The 13,842-nt window shown below is 34.7% G+C and overlaps 1 protein-coding gene, 1 long non-coding RNA gene and 1 other non-coding gene across 3 annotated transcripts; 1 reads left to right on the top strand and 2 right to left on the bottom strand.

The window, feature by feature from the left end:
• The first annotated feature begins 288 nt into the window (after positions 1 to 288).
• LOC109093114 (UDP-glucose 6-dehydrogenase) lies at positions 289 to 7,128 on the top strand. The gene is made up of 12 exons (XM_042716203.1): positions 289 to 451; positions 1,389 to 1,550; positions 1,732 to 1,833; positions 1,912 to 2,112; positions 2,934 to 3,131; positions 3,260 to 3,407; positions 3,535 to 3,629; positions 4,067 to 4,197; positions 5,323 to 5,462; positions 5,644 to 5,735; positions 6,659 to 6,769; positions 6,873 to 7,128. The coding sequence occupies exons 2-12, from the start codon at positions 1,389 to 1,391 to the stop codon at positions 6,972 to 6,974; spliced, it is 1,482 nt and encodes a 493-aa protein (XP_042572137.1). The 5' UTR covers positions 289 to 451; the 3' UTR covers positions 6,975 to 7,128.
• Positions 7,129 to 7,163: 35 nt separating this feature from the next.
• LOC122135834 lies at positions 7,164 to 9,017 on the bottom strand. The gene is made up of 2 exons (XR_006153689.1): positions 8,475 to 9,017; positions 7,164 to 8,101 (listed from the first exon to the last, which is right to left on the bottom strand). It is a non-coding gene; the product is annotated as an uncharacterized LOC122135834 (long non-coding RNA).
• A 78-nt stretch (positions 9,018 to 9,095) lies between these two features.
• LOC109089409 lies at positions 9,096 to 13,841 on the bottom strand. Its single transcript, XR_006153688.1, has 6 exons — positions 13,720 to 13,841; positions 13,295 to 13,454; positions 10,782 to 10,856; positions 10,561 to 10,699; positions 10,025 to 10,154; positions 9,096 to 9,506 (listed from the first exon to the last, which is right to left on the bottom strand). It is a non-coding gene; the product is annotated as an uncharacterized LOC109089409 (transcript).
• Position 13,842: the final 1 nt, after the last annotated feature.

Here is a 13,842-nt window from a genome sequence, read left to right as displayed (position 1 = left end):
ATTCATGTCAAATGAAGTGATCCAATAATCAGTTTTAACGTATTTATTTTACGTTATCTAATTAAATTAAATTTAAATAACAAGAATAAACCATTTGGGTCTATGAATGTTCATTTGTTCTGTTTAAGTCGCAGTCAAAATGAGATTTGATCACCGCTTCCTTAGGTTAACGAGACTCTTAATTTGAAAAGAAAGACTCAATGACCCGGAAGCAGAGTGTCCCCCCCCCTCTCTGAAAAGTTTACACTTCCACACCCCCCCCCACACGTATATGTGTGTGTGTGTTCGTAAATGTGTGTGTGTGTGTGTGTTCTGCGTGTGTTCATGTATCAAGGATATAATAGTTTGATTCATTCGGGAACAAGGCACCTCAGACGGAGATTTCTTACCTGCGTACTGGCCTGAATCACACAGAAGAGTGTTCAACTGAAGAACTTCACTGGGAGACAAGGTAAGTCTGTAATACAGCTATTGAAATCTTTTATATATTTTAAAGTAAGTTACATCACAGAATTTAAAGTTGTGACTGAAGCTATAATACAGAATCTAAAACTGATCATATTCCGTGAATCTTTAATTGATAAAACAGTTAAGTTATAAAAGTTAAAGAGTTCCTATGTTCACGAGAACATCAGCAATCAAATCATAAATCATTTAATGATATTTTACATGTTAAAAGCATCAACAGACAACACTTATAAACTTGTTTTTGCGAACACACAATTTGCGTTCTTTCTATCTGTCTTTAAAGTTTATCATCTGGTTTTTATAATTATTTATTCATGGCTGTTACAGCAGAGTTAATTACGTTAATCACTTAAACGGTTTCGTTTTTTTGAGTCGGATTTTTTTTTATTTTATTTTTTTTTTTATCAGTAAATCTTTTGATTTGCTGTTTCGCAAAACCGCTCTGAACGATTCATTCACGAAGTGATGATAAAAACCCACTAACTAATTTACCAAAGAAACGATGAGTTAGACTGATGGGTTCAAATGTAATTTACTTTAACTGTAAAAAATAGTTTCTTTTTTATTACCTTAAATGTAATACACACGTGCGACTTAACAGATTTTAGGGGATATTTTTAGTAGCATTTATTAGTGGATCGCTAAATATATATTATATAAAAGAATCGCTGAATCGGATTATGGGATGAACTGTTCAAAAGAACCGAAGGTCTCGAAGGAGCCGAACTTCTTATCTTTACTTAAAGGCCCAGGGGGTCAGTAATATGATACTTACCAGTGACCACCTCATGAGGCCCTGAGTCTCTGTGAAAGAGAACTGCCTTGAGAGTAGCTGGCTGGTTAATAAGGGGCCATTCATAATCTGTTGCAGACCATTTAGAGCTATTTCTTAAACCTTGATTCCAAGTCTCTTCTCTCAGATGTTTCAGATTAAAAAGATTTGCTGTATAGGCGCTGGGTATGTTGGAGGTCCGACATGTAGTGTCATAGCAAGCATGTGTCCCGAGATCACAGTAACAGTAGTGGATGTTAATGAATCCCGGATCAAAGCCTGGAACTCTGACACCCTGCCCATCTACGAGGTAACAACGTTAAAGATATCAATTCAAGTTAAAGGTGCACTCTGATTTCTTTTCTTAATTAGAAATATTTTTACCCTTAAACATTTGAATAGTAAAAAAAAAAATTATAAAAGAAATGGATTTACAAATGTTTTGAATGAAAATTCTTCATGAAATGTGCCTCTTCTTCTTGCTGTTGTAGCCGGGTCTGAATGAAGTGGTGTTGTCTTGCCGTGGGAAGAACCTCTTTTTCTCTACAGATATCGACTCTGCCATTAAAGAGGCAGATCTGGTCTTCATTTCTGTGAGTGTGACACACTGGTTAATATGGTTTTGCTTGTAGGTCTGTACACTGACACAGATATCCTTCTCTTTTGCTCAGGTAAACACACCAACTAAGACGTATGGTATGGGCAAAGGTCGCGCTGCTGACTTGAAGTTTATCGAGGCATGTGCACGGCGGATTGTGGAGGTGTCAGATGGGTATAAAATCGTTACGGAGAAGAGCACGGTGCCGGTCCGTGCAGCTGAGAGCATCCGCAGGATATTTGATGCAAACACCAAACCCAGCCTCAATTTGCAGGTGTGTGTGTGTGTGAGCGGCTGATGTATGGGGAACTTGACAAATGTCCATGAGCTTTAGTCCAGAATTTGAGGTTAAATTGTATAAAGTTTTTTTTTTTTAAATCACCTAAAAAAAAATTAAAAAACACAACAAACTTAAAAATCAACAAAGAAAACTAAAACAACTTGATTTTGCAGTTTCTAAAAAAATATTAAGCAGCACAACTGTTTTAAACATTGATAATAATAAGAAATGTTTCTTGAGCACCAAATCTGCATATTAGAATAATTTCTGAAGGATCATGTAGCACTAAAAACTGAAGTTATGGCTGCTGAAACTTTAGCGTTGGCATCACAGAAATAAATTACAATTTAAAATACATTGAAATAGAAAACAGTCATTTTAAATTGTAGTAATAATTCAGAATTGTAATGTTTTTACTTTTTGTATCAAATAAATGCAGCCTTGGTGAGCATAAGAGACTTCATTATAAAACATTAAAAACATCTTATGGACTCCTACTGAATAGTAATGTTTGTGCGTACAGTATATAAATGTATGTATGTGTGTGTGTGTCCACTCAAATAGGACACAGTGGGGGTATTAAAAAGTTAAAGGAACTTGTTTGTCTAATTCATGTCGTTAAATGTGCTTCTACATTAGTTTGACATTTTACACAGCCATCATCTACTTGTAAATATAATCTGGATTAGGCTGTTGTTTTAAAAGGGATTTACTACTAAGGTTGCTATTTTTGCATCTCTTTCAAGTGAAACCAACTGGATTTGTTGACAGCCCCTCTGTGTTAATAAATGACCTTTTCCCACCTTTGATTACAGGTTCTCTCTAACCCAGAGTTCCTTGCGGAGGGTACAGCAGTGAAGGACCTGAAGGACCCAGATCGCGTCCTGATAGGTGGAGATGAGAATCCAGAGGGTCAAAGGGCCATCAGGGCTCTCAGTGCAGTTTATGAGCACTGGGTCCCCAAATCACGCATAATCACCACCAACACCTGGTCTTCAGAACTTTCCAAACTGGTATGTATAATGTAAATATAAGAATTCAATTAATGATCAGAGTGATAAGAACTGTAGCCAGAAAAAAGCGGAGCATTTCTGTAATAATTTGATATGTAAAACTCATTTAATTCTAATGTGTGTTTTAGGCAGCAAATGCATTCCTGGCTCAGCGCATCAGTAGTATAAACTCTATCTCTGCCTTGTGTGAATCCACCGGCGCTGATGTCGAGGAGGTGGCCAGAGCCATCGGCATGGATCAGCGCATCGGGAGCAAGTTCCTCAAAGCCAGCGTGGGTCAGTGCATTACCATTTGATATTGCCATCTTAATTCCTCATTATTGGTGCTCTTTCTGATATGATAGAATGAGATTCATGCAAACAAATGTGAGTTGTGCTTCAATTGGGTTTGTGTCTGTATCAGGTTTCGGAGGAAGTTGTTTTCAGAAGGATGTGCTGAATCTGGTGTATCTGTGTGAGGCACTGAATCTCCCAGAGGTTGCGTCATACTGGCAACAGGTAAACTTCACTTTGGATGCTTGATGGGATATGTTGGCTTTGCATGAATCATTATTCAATGGAAAGACGCATTGAGTCAGATTTAGCTTCATGTAAAATCATTAAATGGTTGACTGATCATGTCACAGCAAGTTTGAATGTGTGGCTGTTGAAAATTCAGCTTTGCCACCACGGGAATAAACAACATTTTAATGTATACTAAAGTAGAAAACAGTTTTTTTAAATTGTAATGATATTTCACAATATTAGAGTTTTTAATGGTGTGCTCAAATAAATGCATCCTTAGTGAACAGAAGATATTTATTTCAAAAACATTTAAAAGTCTTACCAACCAAAAACTTTCATATGATAACTTGTCATACGAAAACTCACTGATATCAGAAAATAAGTTTGATTAATTTAGTCTAACCTTTCACTCTGTGCTTCCTTATGTTCAGGTGATTGACATGAACGAATATCAGAGAAAGAGATTTGCCTGTCGGATCATTGACTGCCTGTTCAACACCGTTACAGGGAAGAAAATCGCCTTGCTAGGTTTCTCCTTCAAGAAGGACACGGGAGACACCAGGTACATACAGGGATACTTTGAACCAGTCTGTTTTATTTATGACAAGTCAAAAGCTGTCTCACTTTTACCTACAAAACACAGACCGTGAGATGTCAGCATGAGTTAACCATCAACTTTGATTGTGTAATGAAGATTACACAGTTTTCCTTGGTTTGAACTATATCCTATTAAAACCATGCAGACTTAAAACACTACAATACATGCGTAAACACGCCTGTGCCACCCATGACCTTTATCTAGAGTCACTGAGTGAGTCTATGTCATGCCTCTGCATGTGGATTGTTTTAGATGAGAATTATGACTATGCTGTTTTTTTTCAACCTCCATTCAAGACATCATGACTTTTTATTTTATTATTATTATTATTTTCTTACCTCCATTCAAAACATAATAGGAATGGGGCATGAACACAAGCTTGTAACAAATCCCTTCAATAACTAAGTGGGGTCCAAAGTCTGATACCACTAGAAAAAATAATTATAGTATTAGCATGACAATTTGTCACAAATTGTTTGTGAAGTTTAACTGAAAAATTCACATGAATTTCAGAATGTTTTGTTATTTAATATGTCCATCTTTTCCTAATAGGAGCAGCATTTAAGGTAATATGAACTCTAGAAGTTTATGCAATACCTGGTGATCATGTTATGCAGCACAATTTAAGAATGATTCATGGCATTAATCAATCCTAGATTCACAGCATTGATGAAAGCAAGGTAATCTGACTTTTAGCACAAAGGAGTGAATGTCACCAATCTACTTATTTGATTAGTGATTTAGAACTAATGTAAAATCATAAACGTTTATTACACTGTTAGTTCCAATCTTCAGATTTGATTAGCTGAGTGTTGAGAGTCTTTTTACTGTATCACTCTGCTTTTCTTTCCATTAGTCGAAGGCATTATTACATCGTTTCTCCAGTAGGTGCCTACAAGTGAATTATAATAATTAATTGAATTATTCACTGAATTCTTCAGGCAGTTCTTCCAAAAACAGTGATTCATTTAGAAAGAAAGCACCTCTACTTTGTGTTGCTCAGAGATGTGCGTATCTTTGTTCTGTTGGCCTTTGTTTAGAGGTATTTTCAATGGCAGCTCAAAAATAGGCAATGTATGTGTGTTTCAGAGAGTCCTCCAGTATCTACATCTCTAAGTATCTAATGGACGAAGGAGCCAAGCTCCATATTTATGACCCTAAAGTGCTGAAGGAGCAGATAATTCAGGACCTGTCTCAACCCAGCATTTCCGGAGACAACCCAGAGAGAGGTATGCATGTTGAGCAGATAAAACCATGCATTAGGTCAAGTGTGGTTGAATGATGGGAGAGGGAGAGAGTGCTGTGTCATGCTGAATGTAATGTAGGGGAGAAACACATAAGAGAATGCAGGAGAAAGTTGGCGTCTGCGTGTTTCTGTCTAATTTGCCGTGATTCTCATTCTCTCTTCAGTGGCTGATCTTGTAACAGTGACGTCAGACCCCTATGAGGCATGTGAAAGTGCACATGCCCTGGTCATCTGCACCGAGTGGGACATGTTTAAGGTACATTGCACACAGAAAACACAAACTCCATTCAGATTTAGAAAGCACTGATATATAGGGTAATATTTGATTCATGCTTTGATTTAAAGTGTTTTGCTTTACAAAAGCAGAACTGACACTTGCCCTATTGGACCAACGCTATATCAGCACCATATTTATTGATCATGTGCATGTAGCCTGGCAAACAATGCATTAATTTCCAGGTATCTTATTATTAATAAATGTATGATTTACCTATTAATGTATGTATTTAAAAATATTTTTTTAAATAATAATTTTAGAATAAATCATACATTTAAATGTAAATATATTATAAAAGCAATTTAAAAATATGTAATACTAAATATTTTAAAATGATAATTTTACAATTAATAAAAAACCTATTACAAATGTAAATTAATTGATGTTTGGTCATTATATAAATTAATTTAGAAATGTAAAAATATTTAATACATTAAAAAATTTATTAAATGCAAAATTATAAATTTAAATGCAAAAATAATATAAATAATAAATTTTTGGTGGTAAAACTTTAAGGCGTCCTTGTTACACATGCTACATGTACTTACTATTATAAAAACAATAAATTATGCATAATTACATGCAAGTAACCCTAAGCCAAACCGTAATCCTTAAAATAAAGTATTGCCTTTTTGGTTTCTACATTTAATTAATTTAGAATGTAAATAATATACAAATAAATAAAATGATACTATTACATTTCTAAGTGTAAATAATTTTTTTTAATAAATCTGAACTATTGGCTAACAAGTCCTTACTGTTGAGCCCTGCCATGGTACTGAATTATTACCATATTCTTATTGTTGTATATGTGGTATTACAATGTAGCAAAAAAAACACACACACACATACAATGGTATGTCTAAAAAGAATAGTGAAGTATTGCATGTGTTTGTTTTTAGGATCTGGATTACGAGAAAATATACCACAAGATGTTGAAACCAGCATTTATCTTTGATGGTCGACGAGTCCTGGACCATCTGCACCCTCAGCTACAAAACTTTGGCTTTCAGGTGAGTGGATATTTGTGCAGTTAACATGTTAGTGGCTGTGCCTACCTGCCTGACTTCATCACTTTATAAGTTGCCATGGTTTAATGTTGTGTGTTTTGCATAGATCGAGACCATTGGAAAAAAGGTGACGACCCGAATTCCCTTCACACCATCGGGAGGAGTTCCACGAATCAGTGAACCACCCATCAAGAAATCCAAAGCCTAGACACTGACACATATACACACACACGTGCACTTTACATGGATTAAAGTCTTTTTGCTGAGAAAACCAAAGTAATGTGTGACCGTTACTGGAATTAAAAATGCGTGTGTGTGTGTGTGTGTTTCTGTCTTCAGAATGTTTTATCTTTCATAGCCGTTCACAAAAGAATGTTTTTATAATGTTTTAAACACTAAACGTATATTAACTGTACACAAAACTAATTAACATCCCAGTACTTTTTAGAATGTTTTTATGTCTGTACCATTTCGGAATTTTTTTGAAACGTATATTAACTGTACACAAAACTAATTAACATCCCAGTACTGTTGTATAGTAGTATATTATTGTTTACAGTAATCAGTGTTCTAGATTTTAATGACAAAATCATCTACTTATTTGAGAGCAATGTTTGAGGGAGCAGAACAGAAAGAATGGCAACTTTTAAATACTAGGACCAATTGGACATAAAAAAAGCCTGTTGCTTTAAATTTGGCCTGTGATATCAAATAGCTGTTTGTGTCACTCATTTATTAATCCTCTGATATGTATTGTTCAGCCTGCACTGTGTATGTTATTGTAGAGTCACAGTTGTAGCTTTTATAAAATCATCTCTTACTGTACAGGTTTATAATGATCATGAATAATGATTGAAGAAAATGTATTTCTTAAATAAATCTGGACCAATGAAATGAAGCAGTTTTGGATACTCATTTCGCAGGCTTAAACATGGAAGCCAACCATGGCTGAAACAAAAATACACAATTAACATGATCTTTGACCAGTTTGAATTGAATATATTCTATTGGTATTACTTCAATGATACACATACAGATCTTTAATTCAATTTATTTAAAACAACATTACGAGTTACAGCAACATACTTGTTTAAAATGTATACTTAAAGGGACAGTTCACCCAAAAAATTTAAATTCAGGCATCATTTACATGTTGTTCCAAACCTGTATTATTATTTGCTGAAGAAATATGACATGAGGGAAAGTGAATTATTATGGAATTTTCATTTTTGTACCATCCTATTAGTAGTTTTTATACTGTAGACAGGTGATGTTCACTAGTTTCACTAGTTAGTCTTCCGCTTCTTTTCAGCAGATTCTTCAAAAAGAATTCACCTAAAAAATGAAACAATATGTTTAAACAAATATTGTTACAGTATGTGTAATTGTAAGTGCTTCATGAAAAATAAAGTCAATGTTTGGCTGCACCGAGAATCGAAACTACTCCTCTTGTTGTAAAAGCTTTTATAAATTCTAAAGTAGATAATGGAATTAATTTTTTTGCAAGCAACATACAGCAAATGATTCATTTTATTGATGTAGCCGTTGTTGCCTCATGAGAAAAGATGGCAGATTTATAGTCACAGCTTTGGGGCATCTTGCACCAGCCAAGCAACTGTCATTGAAAAAAATAAACGGGAATGCTAACAGATACCATTATCTGAGTATTAGCTAAATTTCCATGAATTAAAACATGTTGTCAGGTAACCTGTTTGTGAGAGAAGCGCACAAGTGGCCCACTGGCTGTGTAGACAAAGCCCATCTGGCCAACCTTCTCCCAGTAAGCAAACTTCTCAGGAGTAACACACTCTTCCTCCTTCAATCAGACACACACTTTCAGACTGATGCATTCAACAAGAGATAATGACATTCTGAAAGCATGACAAGTGTGTGATGTAACAGAATTAAACTGAAATGTTGCTTGTTGCATTTGAATTATTATTTCTTGAAGGCTTCTCACTTTGGTAAAATTCGGTTCTTCTTAGATCTACCCAACATGTCCAGTCTGAGTTTGTTTTGTTTCTATGCAACGTTATCTAAAATAGATTACTTAAACTGTATGTTTAGTTTTTTTTTAGTTTTTTTTTTTTTTTTACCTTGAAATATCAGTTTCAAAAAATCGAAAAGAACAGTTTGCTTTATGGCACGGCAAATGCACTTTTATAGCTATTCACTTATAATATATTTACCATAGAGACTTTACTTAACTATAAGGGACTCAAAAGTCAAAAAAAATACACAAAACTACATAGAGTTGCTATTAGGGTGAAAGATTTCCACACAGATTTCGCAACGGGTTCAAATTGGTCACAAAGAAACTTACAATTTCGCATTAGGGTGAAAGATTTCCACACAGATTTCGCAACGGGTTCAAATTGGTCACAAAGACACTTACTCTGTGAGCTGTGCTGCATACATTGCTCAACTATTGACAATAGACAATTGAACAATTTTGCCCTTGAAATTCAACAAAATGTGACCACACCTTTACTACCAAGAGCTGAGTAAAGCTAGCCAATCAGGTTGTTATGTCAGTCACCACTTGCCATTTCTGTGTGCAGAGTGTATCAGATGATTAGTGAACAGACTGGGAGTGTGCCATCTAGGACAGAGTTTGGTGGTTTATTATTGTCATATCTTGAGATGGCGTTTGGTTGGCTGCATGTCCTGCCCCAGTGTTAGACAGTCCACTCCAGAGTCCCTCAATTGGTTGAAGTTTGCACGGGGGTCATGCACATGCCTTAACGTCAAAGGTCAAAGATGAAAAGTGAGGTCTGCAATGAAATCTCCAAGCTTTAAATGATGAGAGCTACTAATTCACTCGATAAAACAGACTAGATATTTCTGCCATCTGGTGGTGACTGTATATGCTAGAAACAAAACAGACATATTGTATATAAATATAAATTAAATATAAATATAATAATAAATATAAAAAAGATATATTTATAATAATATTTAGAACTATATTTATTATTATTTTTATAATATATAATAATTTTTTAATTATTGACATTTTTACAAGTAAAAACAATCACAAATACATAGTGTATATATTTTTGTGTATAAATAAAACACGAAAAAATTAAACACCACATTTTGAAAGCTGTCTGTGCTTCTGGACTTTACAAACAACATTAAAAACATTCTTCAAAAAAATAAACAATAAATGAATAAATAAAAATTATAAAAAAAGAAAAAAGCTAATGTTACGTAGAAGACTTTTTATGCGAGCACACGAGACTCTACAGTGCTAACCTCTGTAAATCTCTGACAGTTGAGTACATCGTGAGCATAAACATCAAGCACAGACAAAGCAATTTTCTCCACGGCTGCCAGATCTTCACGGAAATCAGGAGTCAAACACTCTACCAAGACTTTAGTGTTCCTAAGAGAGAAAAGATCATGTATGAGAGAAATGGATGAAACAATTTTTTTGTCATTTTTGTACCTTTCTTTAAGGCTGGAGGCTGGAATGTCTGTTCATTACAATAAAAAAAATATGGTCAGAGGTCAAAAATAAAGTGCAATGGTAAATTTTAAAGACACAATGAAACCAAAATGAAAGTTTTGTGCTTCTTAGTCCATGTCTATACTACTAAAACCTACTACACTAGTAAAAATGATTATAACAGATAAACTCGTGGCTATAATGTAACTAAATGGATGAGCCCTTTAATATGTCTTAGTTTTACTAGGAAATACATCAATGAGGAAAGCATTGAGCATGGCAAATGTCCAAGGATTTCATGGAGTCTTTCATTTTGGTTTGCTAGTGTTTCATGTTTTCTCACCATCTCTGTCCACTGATGTGAGTACTACATAGTCCTGACCCCACGCTGCAGTGGCTTTAGCTGTGTTATATGGCTCCTCTGGATCAAGAGGTGGAGGATGTCAAAACCTACAGCCACGTGCGCATGTGTCCCCCATCAACTATAGAAAGAGTGTGGGAAATCAAGTAGAGGTCTTTAGTCAAGACCATAACATTAAGATTTCACAGACTCAATACACTCACCATAACGGTTGCTGTGGCATACTCTCCTCCCGCCCAGCATTTCCCAATACTGGGACACCAGGCCTCCTCGCACACCTATAACAACAATAACAGTTGATAGACTCAACAATTCATGAAACACTGGCTTATAAACATCATTTTAAAATAACAGAATGTCCAAGCTGCTCGTTTACATACAATAATAGTGGAAGGTAGTCATTGTTGTTTAGCAAGATTTACATTAAATAGCAAAATTCTGTTTACAACACTAAACACTATATAGCTACATACACTAAGGTTCAAAGGTTTGGGGTGTGTAAACTATTTTTTTTCATGTTTGTGAAATAAGCCCCTTATGTTCAACAATGCTGCAATTATTTGATCTGTCTTCAGTGTCACATGATCCTTCAGAAATCATAGTGTGTTCATTTGGTCTATTCTAATATGTTGAATTGGTGCAAATCAATGTTGAAAATAGCCGTTAAATTATTATTATTATTATTATTGAAAATGGTGATACATATTTTCTGGATACTTTGATGGATAAAAAGCTAAATAAAAAAAATAAAATGTATTACACTACAATGTATTTACTTGATCAATTGAATACATCCTTACTGAATGAAAGTATTATTTACAAAATAAATAAAAAAATTGCTGACCTTAAACAGTGGAGTACGTAGTGCTCAAGTCCTATGGACTATTTTTATGATGCTTTATAGCTGATTTTTGTGTTTGGAGCTTAACAGCCCCTGGTCCTCATTATGAGGTATCTTTTTATATATCTATTTCTCATAAAACGTATTACATCTTAACCCTATAAAGCCTAGCTGTATCATATTTGATACGCAAATTTCTAAATTATCTCTAAAGTAGGACATAATCAAAACTGCTGGAAAAAATGTTGCACACAATCTACTACATGCCTTCTGTCATCTGATTGATAGTTTATACTTTTTTAACAAAATAGGCCTTTTAGTACAAATCAATTTATTTATTTATTGCAGTGAACTCTTTATTGATTTTAATAAAGTTAGTGTAAGAATAACATATTGTATTGTTGTTGTTAGTAATATTTCAAGATGAACAATTACTGGACTTTTTCTTTAAGGAAAATCATGTTAAAAGGTGATTATAAAACATGATTCATCAGGTTTTTGAGAAGTGTTTATTAGTCTCAATCATCATTTTACTGCATTGCATTATAAGTCCCCCCTACAATCAAAACCTTAGAGCTTTGATCATAAAATCTTACTAAGACATATTCTTGGGAGATATAGTGTGACTTCCAATATTTATATGCATTTTAAAGCAGGCAGTCTGCTATAAAAATATCACCGGTTGACATTAAAAGTGATTCGAATTTTACCCTTTGACCATATAAATATCAGAAACTGCACTAATGTCCTTTTTTTTCCTTTTTATTTTTTTGCCAGGTTTTTAAAAAACATTTACATAAATTGTTCTTTACCAAACAAAAATGCTTTCAGTCATTCAGCAATTAAAGCACACACTTTGTTTCTTAACAAACAATATCTATGTGCCTAAAGGAACAACTGGGGCACGTTCAAGCTTACACCGGTGCGCAACGTTTTGCTACGTTTTCCGGGTTGAACGACACGTTTCCTGGAAACGGTGTGCAACGGTGTGCAACGGGTTTGAGATGCGTTTTCTCTTGTTTGGTGGGTGTGTCAGAAATGTCGGCCCAATCAGCGGCAGCATGTATATAAACCACGCGGTATTAAAGCGACACCTCGCACAATGGGTCCTAGTAAAGTAGTTTACAAATGTGTCCGCTGCAGCTCGGTATATGCAACAATTGAAGACATTAGAAGACATGTTTGCCGTAAAAGTTTTATAGTAAAATATAGCATATCACCATGATGATGTAGTTGTTTATATTTTTAACTTCATTGCAAGGCAAGTTTATTTATATACCAAATTTCATACACAGTGGTAATGAAGTGCTTTACAAAAAATGAGAATGATAATTAATACAAGGTATTTAAAAATTAAGAACTAGAAATAAAATAATTTAAATTAGAATTGATTAGCTACCAGGAGATAAAATAGATGTGTTTTCAGTCAGAATTTGGTAAGATGTTCTCTTTCATTCTGGACGGCAAGGGCAGTGACTGTAACATCGAGGGTACTTTGCAGTATTAAACAAGTATTTATATCAATATCATCAGGCTCCGAAAATTCTTCAAAAAGAACACAGAGAATGGCCTTCTCAGCTGCCATAGTTGCAAAGTTTAAAAAACGTTTTGCAACGTGTTCAACACGCCACCGTTTCCGTTTAAAAAACGTTTTGCAACAAAACATCCATACAAAACCAACACAAGCACAACATCTATATAGTGAACAACTGATTTTGAAAAGTAATCACTGTAAATCATACATTTTTTTTTTACTTTCGTATTGGTATGGCATTGATGAGCATAGTAATATCATGACACTTTGATAAAAACCACGGTACTGAAAGATTTCCACATTCATGCACCAAAAAGACAGTGGTGTGTCCATACGTTTACCTTTCTCCCTTCTGTCTCTGTCTTCCTCGCACTTGCTCTTTTCTGACAGCTCTCCAGATATGAAGTCCTGCAGGTTCAGTGCCTTCTCTTTCATGTCTCTCTTCCTCTCCGTGAGTGTTGAGGATGTGTTGGCAGCAGAGGTCAGTCTGTTACAGTAAACCTGCGACCAGAAGCGAAGGATCAGGCCACTCCAAATAACACTTAAAAACTTTCATACTACAATCATCATCTACCAGTTTGGTTAGCTCAGCATATATTCGTACATTGTAAACAGCATAACCTGCGTACAAAATATTAAACTCATTTTAATATATTTAATCATTATTAGTCCAGTATCCAGCTTCTTGAGCCTGTCACTGACAACATCGATGAACTCAAACTGCATGTTTCTGACAAAGACTTAATATCGCTTAATATATAAATACCTGACAAACTTGTGGATATGGTAAATTTCCATATATATATAAAATCTTATTTAATAATCTTTGTGACAGTTCACTTTGCTTTTCAGTATCTGTATTCGTTTAGTTGTGCCTTGGAAACTGGCG

The sequence above is a fragment of the Cyprinus carpio genome, chromosome B1 (assembly GCF_018340385.1).
Source record: "Cyprinus carpio isolate SPL01 chromosome B1, ASM1834038v1, whole genome shotgun sequence".
NCBI lineage: Eukaryota > Metazoa > Chordata > Actinopteri > Cypriniformes > Cyprinidae > Cyprinus > Cyprinus carpio.
This window is presented reverse-complemented; position numbering and strand designations above follow the sequence as displayed.